General features: G+C 40.8%; 1 protein-coding gene across 1 annotated transcript in view; it reads right to left on the bottom strand.

Moving 5' to 3' along the window:
* Nucleotides 1-16,092, bottom strand: part of LOC109916430 (potassium voltage-gated channel subfamily KQT member 4-like) — a 540,155-nt gene that overhangs the window by 44,029 nt on the left and 480,034 nt on the right. The window contains exons 9-10 of the mRNA XM_048613162.1: nucleotides 14,118-14,328; nucleotides 8,683-8,785 (exon numbers count right to left, since the gene is read on the bottom strand). Of these exons, the coding sequence (XP_048469119.1) occupies nucleotides 8,683-8,785; nucleotides 14,118-14,328 (314 nt within the window). The remainder of the gene's footprint in view (nucleotides 1-8,682; nucleotides 8,786-14,117; nucleotides 14,329-16,092) is intronic.

Genomic DNA, 16,092 nt, shown 5'->3' with positions numbered 1-16,092 from the left:
TCCTGGGATATTGGGACCAATAGGAGTAGGAGTAGGGTGGTTTGCTAGTGCTGTTGGGAGGGTTTAAATTAGAATGGCAGGGAGACCAAGGAGATAATAGAGAGGAAAACAAAGATGAGAAACAAAAGACAGAAAGGTAAGAACTAAAAGTAGAAGACAGAAGAAATATGGGAGCAAATCAAATGGGGCCATAGGGCAAAATACAGCTAAGATGACTAAGAAGATTAAAAAGACTTCCCAAAGGGATAGTGTCTTAATGCGTGGAAGATTCACACAATAAGGTAGATGAGTTAGCAGTGCAAATAGATATACATGATTGTGATAGAGTTGCAATTACAGAGACAGGGGTGAAAGGTGACCAAGGATGGGAATTGAACATTCAGGGGCATTCATTATTTGGGATGGGCAAACAAAAATGGAAACAAGTTGGAGTAGCATTGTTTATAAAGGAAAAATCAATACAATAGTAAGGAAAGATATTTGCTTGGAAAATTACGATGTGAAGATATATGGATGGAGATAAGAAACACCAAGGGACAAAGAACATTGTAAGGGGTTTTCTAGAGGCTCCCAAACAGAAATGGAGACATAAGAAAAGGCATTAAACAGGAAATCAGAGATGCATGTCATAGGGATACAACTGTAATAATGGCTGAGTTTAATTTACATACAGATTGGACAAACCAAACTAGCAATGATATTATGGAGGAGGATTTCTTGGACTTCACACGTTACTTTTTTTTAGATAAATATATTAAGGACCCAACCTGAAAACAGGCTTCTCTTTGTACAAACTTACAATAAAGGAAATTCCAAACAGTCACAACCCTCGGGAGAAAAACTTATTTTCTCATCTATGTTTTGAATGGGGAACCCCTTATTTTTAAGCTATGACTCCTAGTTCAGGATTCTTCCATATCCATCCAGTAAAGTTCCCTCAGAATCAATGAAGATACCTCAGACTCTTCTAAACACCAGAAGATAGAGGCTTAGCCTGACTAGCCTTTCCTCATAAGGCAATCTTTCTATTTCAGGTATTAGTGTAGAAAAGCTTCTCTGAACTGCTTCCAACACATGAACATCCTTCTGTGAGTAGGGCACATAGTCTCACCAAAATCCTGTATAAATGAAGCACTGGCTAATGTGCAATGTGAACGAATAAATTTACAATCTTGTTGTGCGGAGTCCCTTGGGGATGAGTGACCATAATATGATAGAATTCTTCATTAAGATGGAGTATGAAGTAGGTGAATATGAAACGAGGGTCCTGAATCTAAATAAAGGGAACTACAACTTTAGATGTTTCAGGCTTGATAGAGAGGGGAGTAAAAGGGGTGGGAGAGTTACATTATTGATTAAGGGGAATGTCACAGCTGCACAAAGACAGATATCTTGGAACGCTCTTCCAACAAGGCTGTATAGTAGAACTCAAGAAAGAAAGGTGTAATCACTACTATGGGATTACACTATAGGCCTCCCAATAGCCAGTGGGAGATAGAGGCACAGATATGTAAGCAGATCATGGAAAGATGTAAAAACAATAGGTTTGTCGTAGATAGTAAGAACTGCTGATGCTGGAGTCAGAGATAACACAGTGTGGAGCTGGAGGATCACAGCAGGCCAGGCAGCATCAGAGGAGCAGGAAAGCTGACATTTCGGGTTGGGACCCTTCTTCAGAAAAAGTTTGTTGTAGTAGTGATTTTAATTTCCCCAATATTGACTGGCACTCCCTTACTGCCAGGGGCTTAGATGGGCAAGAATTTATTAGGTCCATTTATTAGGGCCTTTACTAATACTCATAATGGGGAATGAACCTGGCCAGGTGATCACAGTTTGAATAGGGGTGTACTTTGGGAACAATGATCATCATTCTGTGAGTTTTAAGATAGTAATGGATACTGAAAAGCCTGGTCCTTGGGCGAAACTGCTAAACTGGGGGAAGGCTAATTGCAACAGTATTAGACAGGAACTGAAGAAACTGACAGAGGCAGCTGAGGATAAATCCAGATCAGACACGTGGAAGACTTTTAAAGGCCAATTGATCAAAGCGCAGGACTAGCATGTTCCTGTGAGGATGAAAGATAAGGATGGCAAGATTCAGGAACCCTGGATGACAAGGGATATTAAATGTTTAGTCAAAAAGAGAAAGGAAGCATATGTAGGGTTTTGGAAACTGAAATCAGACAAGACTTTTGAAGAACATAACGGAAGCAGGAAAGAACTTAAACAAGGAATTAGGGGGACTAAAAGGGGCCATGAAATGTCCTTGGCAAGAAGGATTAAGGAGAATCCCAAGACATTTTATACACGTATTAGGAGCAAGAGAATAGCTAGGGAAAGGATAGATCCAGACAATAATAAAAGAGAGAATTTATTCATGGAGCTAGAGAAAGCGGATGAAGTCCTTAATGGGTAATCGGTAATTGCATCAGTACTAATCAAACAGAAGGACATGGATGATGGTAAGATTAGGGAGGAGTATATGGATATGCTAGGGTATGCTGACGTCAAGAAGGAGGAAGTGTTGGGTGTTGAAAAACATTGTTCCAAGTTCCCACTGCTTGATACTAAGTGAGGCAAGGGGAGAACTACTAGGCCCTTGACAGAGACCTTTGTATCCTCTTTAGCCACAGGTGAAGCCCCAGAAAACAGGAGATTAGCCAATGTTGTTCCTTTGTTGATGAAGGGCAACAGGGATAATCCAGGAAAATGTAGGCGGGTGAGCCTTACATCAGAGGTAGGAAAATTATTGGACAAGATTCATAGGGACAGGATTTACTTACCTTTGGAAAAGAATGTACTTATTAGGAATAGTCAGCTTGGCTTTGTATAGGGATGTCTTGTCTCACAAATCTAATCCAATTTTTTGAGTAAATGATGAAGACGGGAAAGGCAGTGGGTATAGTCTACATGGACATTTTAAAACATTTGACAAGGTCCCATATGATAGGCTTGTTTAGAAATTAAGTCACATGGGATCCACAGTGAGTTAGCAAGCTGGATACAAAATTGGCTTGGTCACAGAGGATAGTTGTGGATGGGCATTTTTCTGACTGGAGGTCTGTGAGTAGTCGTATTCCACAAGGGTCAGTGATGGGACCTCTTTTAGTTTGTAAACATATGAATGATTTGGATGAAAATGTGACAAAAACAGAAATTACTGGAAAAGCTCAGCAGGTCTGGCAGCATCTATCGAAAGAAATCAGAGTTAACATTTTGATAAATGTTCAGAACCCTGAGGAAGGGTCACCAACCTGAATGGTTAACTCTGATTTCTCTCCACAGATGCTGCCAGACCTGCTGAGCTTTTCCAGCAATTTTTGTTTTTGTTTCTGATTGACAGCATCCATAGTTTTTTTGCTTTCTATTTGGATGAAAATGTAGGTGGTCTGATTCATAACTTTACAGCTGACACAAAAAATGATGAAGCTGTGGATAGTGAGGAAGGTTGCCAAAGAATACAACAGGATATAGTTGGAAAGGTGGACAGAGAAAAGACAGATGGAGTTTAATACAGACAAGTTCCCAAGCTGGCAGTGCTGGCAAGGTATGTAGCGTTTGGGCTCCTAGACCTGTCAGCTCAGGTTGGCCACATCCTTCTTTCTCTTTCCTTTTCATCCTCTTTCTTTTTCTTTATCTTCTTCTTGTCAGCGGTGGAAGAGGTGTCATCGTGGAGCAGGCTGGAGTGGGACTCATGGTGAAGAGGTGAGGCGATGGCTGCAGCAGTGGCTTAAGGTTGCAGTAGGCCTGGAGTATGGACTCTTAGCAATGCAGGTGAGGCAGCGGCAGTGGAGCCGCAGACTCTTGGGGTACTGGCTGGATCCTTGACGCAGACTCATTGCAGCCTGACGACTAGAACACCTTATGGAAACCCCAGAGCCCTTAAGAAAACCTGGAGCTATGCTTGACAAGAAGGACCATAAAGTTAAGTATTATTTCTTATTTTTCTGCATTTATACTTTCCTGTCAATTGAACAGAAGATGAACCTCTATTTAAGAAAATTCTTTTTACTCATTTTGTAATCCAAAATGGTGCCAGATTGAGGTGACAGAACACTTTGCACGGTATTTTCCCAAATACATGTGACAATAAAATTGTTCATTCATTTGAGTGCAAAATGACATACTTTGGGAGGTCAAATGCAAGAAGAAAGTATACAGTAAATGCAGGACCCTTAGGAGCATTGATATATAACAGCAACTTGGGGTGCAATTCCACAACTCCCTGAAAGTCGCAGATCAAGTGGATAAAGTGGTAATGAATGTGTAAGGCATACTTGCCTTCGTCAGTCAGGATGCTGAGTATAAGAGTAGAGGGGAGATTGGTGAACAGGACTTGCTTCGCACTAGGATCCACATGGAGAAGAGATTTGGTGACCACAAGTTTTAAGCTGGCTAGGACTGAGGACATTTCTGAGGAAATGATGGCAAGAGTGAGGATTTCAGCAGGAGTTGATGTGAGGCAGGGGAGGTAACATTGAAAAATAGAAAATAGTTGGAGGAATAAGCCATTCGGCCTTTCAAGCCTGCAACAATATGATCATGGCTAATCATGTAATTCCAGTATCCCATTCCCACTTTCTCTCCATACCCCTTGATTCCTTAAGCCACAAGGACCACACCCAGCTCCCTCTTGAATATATCCAACAAACAGGGCCCCAACAGCTTTCTGCGGTAGAGAATTCCACAGGTTCACAACTCTCTGAGTGAAGAAATTCTTCCCCATCTTAGTCTGGAATGGCTTGCCCCTTTCTCTTAGACTGTGACCCCTGGTTCTAGACTTCACCATCATCAGGAAAATTCTTCCTGTACCTAGCCTGCCTAGTCTCACCAGGACTTTATATGTTTCTATGAGATCATCCCTCATTCTTCTAAATTCCAGTCAATCCAGTTTTTCTTCATATGTCAATCCTGCCATCCCAGGAATAAGTCTGGTGAATCTTCGCTGGACTCCCTCAATAGCAAGAATGTCCTTTCTCAGACTAGGAGACCAAAACTGCACACAGTACTCAAGGTGTGGCCTCACCAAGGTCTTGTATAATGGAAGTAATACATCCCTACTCCTATACTTAAATCCTGTCACAATGAAGGCCAGCGTGCGATTAGATTTCCTCACTGTCTGCTGGACCTGCATACTTACCTTCAGTGACTGTTCCACCATGACACCCAGGTCTTGGTGCACCTCATCTTTTTTTAAACTGCCACCATTCAGATAATAAACTACCTTCCTGTTTTTGCCACCAAAGTGGATAACCTCACATTTATCCGTATTATATTGCATTTGCCAAATATTTGCCCACTCAGCCAACCCATCCACGTGACCCTGCAGCCTTTTAGCATCACCTTAGGAGTTGAGTGATATTATGGAGGTGGAAGTAGGTTGTCTTCCTGATAGCATGGATATGTAGTTGGAAATTTGATTATATTTATTATTGTCACATGTAACTAGGTACAGTGACAAGTTTTGTTTTGCATGCAGTACAGGTAGATAATACCATACAAAGATCATAGGGTGACAGAAAAGAGTGAAGATACAAAGTTACAGCTACAAAGAAGGTGCACAAAAAGTAAGATCAACATTAGGCTTGAAATTTGAGACGTCCATTTACAGCGGGTAAGAAGCTGTTCTTGAATTTGTTGGTATGTGTGGTTAAGCTTTTGTATCTTCCGCTTGATGAAAGAAGTTGGAAGAGATTATTACCAGGGTGAGAGGGGTCATTAATGATGTTGGTTGCCTTTCCGAGGCAGTGAGAAGTGTAGATGGAGTCAAAGAATGGAAAATTGGCTTATGTGATGGACTGGGCTGTGTTCATACACAGAACTTGAAGTCATTTTGACACAGAATTTGTGACAGTCTGGTTCAACTGCAGCCATGAAGTGGATGGAATCAGGCTAAGAAAATGGGTTTTGAGGTGAGTGACCAGGTTACATTCCAGGTTATTTGTGGCCAGAACAGCCTTTGTTCCGTCTTTTTGAAGTTTGATTTTTGCCCACATGTAGTACAACAGATCATAGCCTCTTGTTCAATGCAAAGCTGGGCTTCTCATCTAGTACCTTTGTCACCCAGTTCTACTTCTGCTACTGTCTTCTTCCCTTTCTACCTCAGTCCATCTGGCACTGAGTCCCTCATCCATACATTTGTCAGATGAAGACAGCCTCCAACAGGCTTCACTCCCTGTTAACTTCAGTTCATCCAAAACATTTCTGGTGTAATCTGTACAAAGTTTACTTATCAACCAGTGCCATCCTCACTGTCCTACATTTGTAGGGTTCATCAAGGTCTCAATTTTAAAATTCCTATCCTGCTTTTAAATCCTTCCTTGATCTTGTCCTTCCCTATTTCCATAAATTTAGTCAGTATAACAACAAATCCCTTTTCTTCTGATTCTGGTCGTTATACATTCTCTGCTTTCACTTGGCATCTTTGCGTCATTGAGGTCCAAGCATTTAAAATAATTAAATGATTTGACAGATGCAGAGAGGATATTTCCTCTGGTGGTGAATCTAGAACTAGGTTCATTATTCAAAATCAAAAGGAGCTTTTCATACAAGTGATAATGGAATGTGGAAGTGTCTCAAAAAAAAATCCTGTAGCTGCTGGGGTCAATTAAAATTATCGCAGCTGAAATTTACAATATTTCTGTTGCATAAAGATACCTGGAATCTGGAAACAAAGGCAGTTAATTGTATTTGTCAAATTATTCTGATTTGATTTAATGAAATGGTAGAGCATGTTCAAAGAACTGAATAGCCTCCTCCTCTCCTACATTCTGGCATTGTCCCTTTCAAATCTCTCTCTGTCCCTCTCCACCTTATCTTTATGTGTCAAGCATTTAATTACCATGTCCAAGACCTTTCTTAAAATGGAGATCTAGTCATTAACTGTCATAGAGTCATAGAGTTGTACAGCACAAAAACAAACCCTTTGGTTCAATTCATCCATGCCGACCAGATATCCTAAATTAATCTAGTTTCATTTTCCAGCACTTGTCCCATATCCCTCCAAACCCTTCCTGTTCATGTACCCACCTAGATTCCTTAAATAGCTCATACCTTCGAAAAGAATCCCCTTCAAAATAAACAAAATAGCTAACTGATAGTTTACAAACAATCCTGGCTAGACAGTGTCCAAATTGGACCCAGAAGGTGATGGTTGAGGCATGTTTTTCCAACTGGATGTCTATGTCCGGTTGAGTCCCACAGGGGGTCAGTTTTGGGGCTGTTGCTGTTTGTGGTATTTATGAATGATTTAGGCTTCAATGTAGTAAGTTTGCAGATGATACAAAAATTGGAAGGGTGTTAAATAGTGAGGAGGATAGCCTTAAACTACAAGAGGATATAGCTGGGCTGATCAGATGGACTGATCAGTGGCAAATAGAACTCAACCCGGATAAATGTGAAGTAATGCACTTGATCAGGGCAAACAGGCAAGAGAATACATGATGAATGTTAAGACTCTGGGAAGCACTGAAGATCAGAGGGAACTTGGTGTGCATGTATACTAGTCCCTTACATATCAGGAAAGGTGGATAAAATGGTTAAGAAGTCAAATGGGACATTTGCCTTTATTAAGTAAGGCATAGCGTTTAAGAGCAGGGAAGTTATGTTAGAATTACATAGAATATTGGTTAGGCCACAGCCAGAGTATTGTGTTCAGTTCTGGAATCTGCATTATAGGAAGGGTGATAGCACTAAGAGGGTGAAGAGGAGATTTACCAGGATGTTAAATGGGCTGGAGAGTTTTAGTCATGAAGAGATATTGGATAGGCTTGAGGTTGTTCTTCTTAGAGCTTCTAGATTGAGAGGAGACATGATTAAGATGTATAAAATTATGACGGCAGAGAATAGGATAGACAGAAAGAAACCTTTCCCCTTGATGGAGGGATCAATGACTGGAAACAGAGATTGAAGGTTAGGGGTAGAAGGTTTATAGGAGATGTGACGAGAAACTTTTTCACCCAGAGGGTAGTAGGAATCTGAAACACACTGTCTGTAAGGGTGATAGAGGCAGAAATCTCGTAACATTTAAGAAGTACTTAGGTGGGCATTTGTGATGTCAAGCAGCCAACTGCCTCTGCCTTAATTATGAACCAGGATTTAGAAAGGCCTGTGAGCCTACAAAGGAACATTATTGACAATAGAAAGTATTTTCCAACTGACCTGAAGATGTACTTACAACCAAATAATTTCTATTTGCTCCAAGAAGTATTTATTTACAGTAACTAGGACTTTGCAACTTTAAATACACAACTTAAAAACAGTTCCAACTTACATCAGAATACAGTATGTATTTCTACCACAGGAGGTGTGTTAGTAATGATGCAAACATCCTCAATCCCCCTCTCATACCAGAGTCAACTCTAGATCTACCACATTTAATATGTAATATAAAGAAAATCTCCCCACAATGAAACAATTTGATGGCCTTGCAGTTAGGTGAAAATATGTAATGGGTTATTTTCCAGCATGTTCTTCTGTTCACCAACTGTAACATTGATGGACAAAGCGCAAAATCATGTGGGTGAGTACAAGGGCGCCTTTGGAGATTCAGTCCCCAACTATTTCACAAGGATAACTCAGCTATCCAGAGCCTTGACATTTATTTCTTTGTAATCTGATATTTTTCATTGCTGGTGTTCCTGCAGTAAATGTTAATGCTCCACTTTGTAATGAAACACTGACCTAATGGCTCGGATGAGGGTTTTCACAACGGGCTTTACATCTTCCATACTGATATCACAGTGAAATGTCTTTTCATCATAGTTGTCATCGCCCATGTTCTCAGCTTAATGAAAAACAAAGAAAGAGTTATCACAGAGTGCAACACAAAAAGGAAACTTACATTTTTACAAAATATTGCAGGGCCTCAGGAGCATCTCAAGGCTCTTTACAGTCATTGAAGCAGTTTTAAAGTGCAGTCAAAAAATAATGACATCAACATAAGACTCACTTTTAAAATAATGCTCAGGTTCCCACATTTTCCTTCCTTGCCATAACAGCTATGAGAGTTTAGACATTAAATCTTGATAGATTTTTGTACCATGGAAAGCATGAGACAGAGGCTTGCCTTTACCAAATATCTACAGGTGGCTTTAACCCACAGCCAAACAGATGGAAAGGACTCTTTTTTATCAAGTTGGCAGAGCTTTAGGGCCTCACTGAAAAAGTAAAGTACCTCTGGTTTGGGACAGATCACAGACCAGCAACCTGGATTAAAGTGGAACCTAACATGGCAATGGAGTGCCTATATGTCTTGAGATATTCCGGAAGAGGTACTGGGGTTTAATCCAGCAATATGAAATGGACTCGTACTGAATTAGCAGCCGATTTTTCACTATTCTATTTTTATTTTCCATTGATTTGGAAAATACTGCCAAGATATTCAGGTTCAAGCTAAGTAAAAGTGATAGGGAGTCTAAGAAGTGAGTCTCAAAGAGTTTAAGCTATTTTATGTGAACCTCAGTGGAAAGAAGATCAAGTCAGGTGTGGTGATAAATGGATAGCTGATTTGTGTAAGAATCCATTTTGTGCTGTTGAACTGGAACAATTCCAGCTCAACTACCATATAATGGGCTCACTGAGTTTGACCTTTGTGTCCGCAGAAGGAGAAATGTTACTCAGGTTTCCTGCTCCAATAACTGTCCCGTGATCCTGACTACGTGAATATGAGTGCACTTTGAGTGAGACCAAGATTTGATTGGATTGTGATGCTCTCCATGTAGAATAGCTGGCTAACATGCAATGTTTGGACTAACACTTAGAGTCATACAGTGCAGAAGAAGCCCTTTGGCCTATCAAGCCAATCGACCGATCTACACTAATTCCACTTTTCAGCATTTGGTCAACAGCCTTGAATATTATGACATTTCAAATGCTCATCTATATATTTTTTAAAGATTGAGATTTCCCAACTCTACTACCCTTGCAGTCAGTGCATTCCAGATTCCCACCATACTCTCAGTGAAAATGATTCTCTCAAATTCCCTCTAAATCTCCTGCCCTTCATCTTGAAATTATGCCCGTTATTACTGACCCTTCAACTAAGGGGAACAACTGCTTCCAATCTATCCAGACCATGTCCCTCATAATGTTATACACCTCAGTCAGGTCCTCCTTCAGCCCACTCCACTCCGAAGGAAACAACCCAAGCCTATCCAGCATCTCTTTGTAGCTGAAATGCTCCATCCTAGGCAACATCCTGGTGAATCTCTTCTGCACTCCCTCTAGTACAATTACATTTTTCCCATAGTACGGTGATCAGAATTGTATACAGTACTCCATCTGTTGCCTCACCGAAGTTTTGTAAGACTCCTACATAAACTCTCTGCTCTTGTAATCTAAGCTTCAACTGATAAAGGCAAGTCTCATATGCTTTCTTAACTTACCCTATTAATTTGTCCTGTCACCTACAGGGACCTGTGGACAAGAGCCCAAGATCCTTCCATTCCTCTGTGATTCCTCGTGTCCTGCCATTCATTGAGTACTCTCCTGTCTTGTTCCTTCTTCCAAAGGTATATCATCTCACATTTTTCAGGTTAAACTCCATCTGCCATTGATCTGCCCATCTGATCAATCTTTCTAAGTTCTCCTGTAACCTAATATCTTTTTCCTTGCTGTCAACCTTTGAGTCATCTGCAAATTTATCTATCAGCCCCAGCACAAAATTTCTACTATATTGTTGATATATATAATGAACAATAAGGGAGCCAGCACTGCTCCCAGTGGTATGCCACTGGACACTGGCCTCCTGTCATACAAACAGCCTTTTACCACCACACTGATTTCGACGACTAAAACAAGTTTGGATCCAACTTTTCAACTTGCCAGGGTCCCATATGCTTTTACTTTCTTTATCAGCCTTCCATGTAGGACCTCATCAATTCAAATTACTGCACTACCCTCATCTACACAGCTGATTATTATGATTGCGTCTAAGTTATAAGAAGACCACAGGGTAGATTGCCTCCCCAGCTCTTCATTAAGGTTCACCTGACCTGGTCTCTTAAAGGGGCAGCATTCAGCCCCAACTACATCTATAACAGGGTGTCATGGTGGTTCAGTGGGTAGCACTGCTGCCTCACATGGATCAATTCCACCCTTGGGCAACTGTCTGCATGGGGTTTGCATGCCCTCCTCTGTCTGTGTTTCTTCCGGGTTGTCCAGTTTCCTCTCACAGTCCAAAGATGTGCAGATTAGGTAGAGTGGCCATGGGAAATGCAGGGTTACAGCGATAGGATAGGCGGATGGGTCTGGATGGGGTGCTCTTCGGAGGGTCAGTGTGGACTTGATGGATCAAATGGCCTCCTTCCACAATGTAGGGACTTTATGATTCTATGAATGCTGCTCACCTCGTTGAAAAATTCAATCAAATTTGTTAGACATGGCCACCCTCTGACAACACCATGCTGACTATCCCTCCCTAATTCCCTCCTTCAGAATGTTCTCCAACACTTTCCCTACTACTGATGTACTACTACTACTCCTGAGTGAAGACAGATGTGAAGTAGTCATTTAACACCCTACCAATGTCCTCTGATCCCTAAAATGTGTGCTACTCTTTTCCTGGTATCCTCTTCCCCTTGAAAAACTTGTACTTGAAGAATAACAATTCATTTGACAATCATTATCCAGGGTATGAAAACGTCATTAAAACCAAAGAACTTCTTGACAACCTGAGACTTCATGGGAACCTGAGAAATGGTTCAGGAAATTTATTAAGTATTCGCACAAAAGCAAGAAAGTGAATGCGGAGTAAAGATACAAGAGTATTGAAACTGGTAAATCTAGTTGGAGCTAGCACCAATAGGCAATAAACTGAATGGGCTCCTTCTATTTTGCAATTTCTATGATTCTATCAAGCTGATAGATTGATCACAATGTAAAATGGAGTATTTACCATTTCAGGCACTCAGTGTTGCAACAAATACTCCTAGCCAGGTACAGCATGACATGTACAGCATGGAACAAAACAAAAGTGTCTCCCTAATGCACCACCAACAGCCTCACTCCCAGCTTCGTCCTCACAAATGCATCATTTCATCCATTTATTCAGCATTACATTTCTATGCAATTGACCACAGAATGCCCATGGTCTAACTGAACTGGCCACTGCCAAGGCTGCTAGAAGCCAGTCCATCAACTGCATATGTCCACAAACTGCATTAGGTCTGTAAAAATTGTAAAATGAAAGGATCCAGGTGGTGTTACCTCTGAGTCTCTTAGGCCCTACAACTTTCTTAATCAGAGCTCAAAAAACTGCCCCAAGCCTCAATCATTCATGAATTTGTAATCATCTTCTCAAAGGGCTACAGCATGACCACATTCCAGATCTTGAAATGTGTTTCTTCCCTCCTCTGCTGGCCATCTCAATTTATTATGCATAGGTAGGGCCAGTCAACAATGTCACTATGAAGCAAGATCAGCTTGGTCACCTTCAGACTGCTCAGTAGCTAGTTACTGGTTTCAAGGTCTAAATTGATGACTCAGGCAGGATCTCCACACTGTCACAGAGTTGCAGGATTTTTACAGTATGGAAAGAGCACCTTCAGCACATTGTGTCCGCACCAGTCACTGAACATCCATCTATTCTAATCACATTTTCCAATACTTGACCAGTATCCCTGTATGCTGTGTTGTTTTGAGTGCTCATCTAAACAGTTCTTAAATGTTTTGAGAGTTCCTACCTCTACCGTCCTTTCAGGCAGTGAGTTCCAGATACCCACAACCCCCTGGGTGAAGAAAGTAATCCTCAAATCCCCTCTAAATGTCCTACATCTTTCCTTAAAACTGCACCCTCTGGTTATTTATCCCTCTACTGAGGGGAAAGGTTTCTCAATATCTACTCTGTCATATGCCCCTCAGAACTTTATACACGTCTATCAGATCACCCATCAACCTCCTCTGCTCTTTGGAAACTGACCCCAGCCTATCTAGCCTCTCTTCAAACCTGAATTGCTCCAGCCCAGGCAACATCCTGATGAATCTTTTCCACATGCCCTCCAGTGGAATCACATCCTATCTGACCAGAACTGCACACAATACTCTAGCTGTCGCCTAACTAACATTATATACAGCCCCATCCTAACCTCCATGCTCTTCTTTCCAATGCCTTGACTAACAAAGGCAAATATCCAACATGAATTCTTAACCACCTTATCTATCTGACCTGCTGACTTCAAGGATATATAAAGATGCACACCAAGGTCCCTCAGATGCCCTGTACTTTGCAGGGTCCTACTATTCAACGTCTACTCCCTTGCCTTGTTAGTCTTCTCAAAATGTATCACCTCACATTTTTTAGGATTAAATTTCAATTGCCACTGTTCAGCCTTTCTGACCAGCTCATCTTTGTCATCCAATAGTCCAAAGCTTTCCTCCTATTTATCACACCATTAAGTTCCATGCTATCTGTGAATTTACTGATCAAACGTCTTACATTCATGTTTAGATCATTAATATATACAACAAACAGCAAGGGACCCAGCACTGAGACCTGTGGTACACCACTGGACACAGGCATCTAGTCACACAAACACTTTTCAACAATCACCCTCTGCTTTCTGCCACTGACTTAATTTTGTGTCTAATTTACCCTGAATCCCAAGGTCTTTTAGCTTCTTAACCAGGCTGCCAGGTGAGACTTTATCAAAAGCCTTAATGAAGTCCACGCAGATTACATCAATGGCACTACCATCATCTGCACGTGATTACCTCCTCTCAAAACTCAATCAAATTTATGAGATATGATCTCCCCCTGACAAAACCATGCTGACTATCTTTGATTAATCCTTACCTTTCCAAGTAGAGATTAATTCTGTTTCTCAGATTATTTTTTGAATAGTTTTAATACCTACCATCCTTCTTGAATAATGTATCACATCATCTGTCCTCCAGTTCTCTGAAACCCCTTTTCTGTCCAGAGAGGATTTGAAAATTAATGTCAGAGCCATTCCAATCTCTTCTGTTGTCTACCATGGAAACCTAGCTTACATCTCATCTAGGCCTGTGAATTTATCCACTTCCATGTTTCCTCAAACCGCTAATACCTCCTCCCTCCCAACGTTAATTTGTTCAAGTGCATCACAGTTTCCCTCCATCAGAAATTTCTCTCTTCTTACTTTCCACAGTTGTTCTGGGTTTTAATCGGAGTGATGCTCGGAATCGGGTCCTGTCGTTGAAACTCCAGCTCTTCTGCACCTTCGTGGGGCTGACCTGTGTCGCATTCTCTGTACTGGGTGAGCGCTGGATACTTGGGGCTGAAGCTTGCTTGCTTCTCATGCTCTGAATCCTTGGACTATTCATCTTCATTCTGTCTCTGAATCCTAGCTTCTGGTTACTGAAACATGGTAGAAAAGCATGAAAATCCTTGCATCCATAAATATTGCTGAACCAATACAAAGCCAATGTATTTACAAACATATATTTATCCATTCAAAATATACTTATACCACACATGAAAATAAGTGTAAAATAATCTAAGAATAGGAATAGTTTATGTCTACCAAGGAGTTTGTCTTTGATGTGCTTAATCCTATCTACTTTTCTCACCATCCATATATTCTATCCAGAATCAAAATTCCATCACCATGCAGAAAAGCTCCCTGTGGCTTCCCTTCTTCTTAGCATTCCCAGTTTAACCTGTCTCCATCAAAGACACCTTTACATTCTTCAGTCAGCCAAATCCTTCTAAAGAGGAAAAGCTCCATTTTCTGTCATTGTTCCTCTGGATTTAAAGTTCCTCAAAAATGCTGGAGATACATTTCTGATCCTCATATGACTGGTGGCAAAACCAGATCAACTTGTTTAGAAATATTTGAAATGTATAGTACAAATAGGAAAGGATTTGGCAGTAGTGAACTTGAATGTAATCTTTGCTTTCATGTTTGACCATAATGCAGTTGCTCACCAGTTTGTCTCATGTCACAAGCTAGCTACCCTGGATCATTGCCCAGGGTATATCCTTGGCCATGTTCCAAGTAACAATTTTATTTAAAGATTTGGAGATATAATTGAACTGTTTTACTTGGTGTCACCTTATTGGAAGTTGCAGAAAAGAAACAGATCATCAAAGCTATATATGTTGCACTCATCAGAAATGTAAGAAGACCAACTTTCAACAATTTACAACAATTTATAGTACAGGAGAAAAGGGATGTTGATTGATTGGCAAGTAACTGGCTGAGGCATTGTAATGGGCTCCCCAAGATTCCAGGTAATTCAGAAAGGTGAAAGGCTTGAAACTATTGCTTTTGTTTGTGGAGAACAAGTTCTTGAGTCTGTTGCTTCCAGCAAACATGTATTCGCAAGGTTACAACTCGATTGATTACCTCGAATTGTTGCTTCACATGTTCAACAAGTGCTGCCTAATTGAGGTTCACTAAATACAAAAGGTATTGTTCAATATTCACAAATTTTTTGAATTACTTATGGGCTTTGGGAGCCTGTAGTACCCAGCTTTCTCTATGGTAATGCCTCAGCAAATCAGAGTCCATTTCCAAACCAATTAGCACCTCTTTCGCTTGTACAACAAATTGTCGTGACTGTTTGAAATTTGGAATTCTTGCATGTATTTTGATGAATGAAAGCCTGTAGGTTTTGGCAACACGCTCTCTTTTCAACAACATTCAAGTTGTGTATCAGACAGCAGATTGTTGGAAATGTACAGGAGAGTGACCTTGTGCCCAATCCAAAATTAGACATGATGAGAAAATAATTATTACTTAGCTGAAATTATCATTATTATGTAGCTAGGAGAGACAGAGTTGACTCTCATGAACCAACCAGGAGACAGAGAGTGACTTAAACGCACTGACTAGGAGAGACAGCCTGACTCACACACCAATTAGACAGAAAATCCAACTCACATTGCACCAACCAGGAGAGAGACTTTTGACTCTCAATACAAGGTATTAGCCACTGCTCATAATGAAGGTACCTACCATTATCTTTTAAGTCAGAGATAGCAAGAACTGTAAATATTGGAGTCAGTGACAATACAGTGTAGAGCTGGAGGAACACAGCAGGCCAGGCAGCATCAGAGGGGCAGGAAAGTTGATGTTCAGGTTGGGACCCTTCTTCAGAAATGGGGAGGGG

Source organism: Rhincodon typus, chromosome 27, assembly GCF_021869965.1.
Source record: "Rhincodon typus isolate 14 chromosome 27, sRhiTyp1.1, whole genome shotgun sequence".
Taxonomy (NCBI): domain Eukaryota; kingdom Metazoa; phylum Chordata; class Chondrichthyes; order Orectolobiformes; family Rhincodontidae; genus Rhincodon; species Rhincodon typus.
The sequence above is the reverse complement of the archived record's forward strand: the minus strand, read 5'-3'. Positions and strand labels throughout refer to the sequence as shown.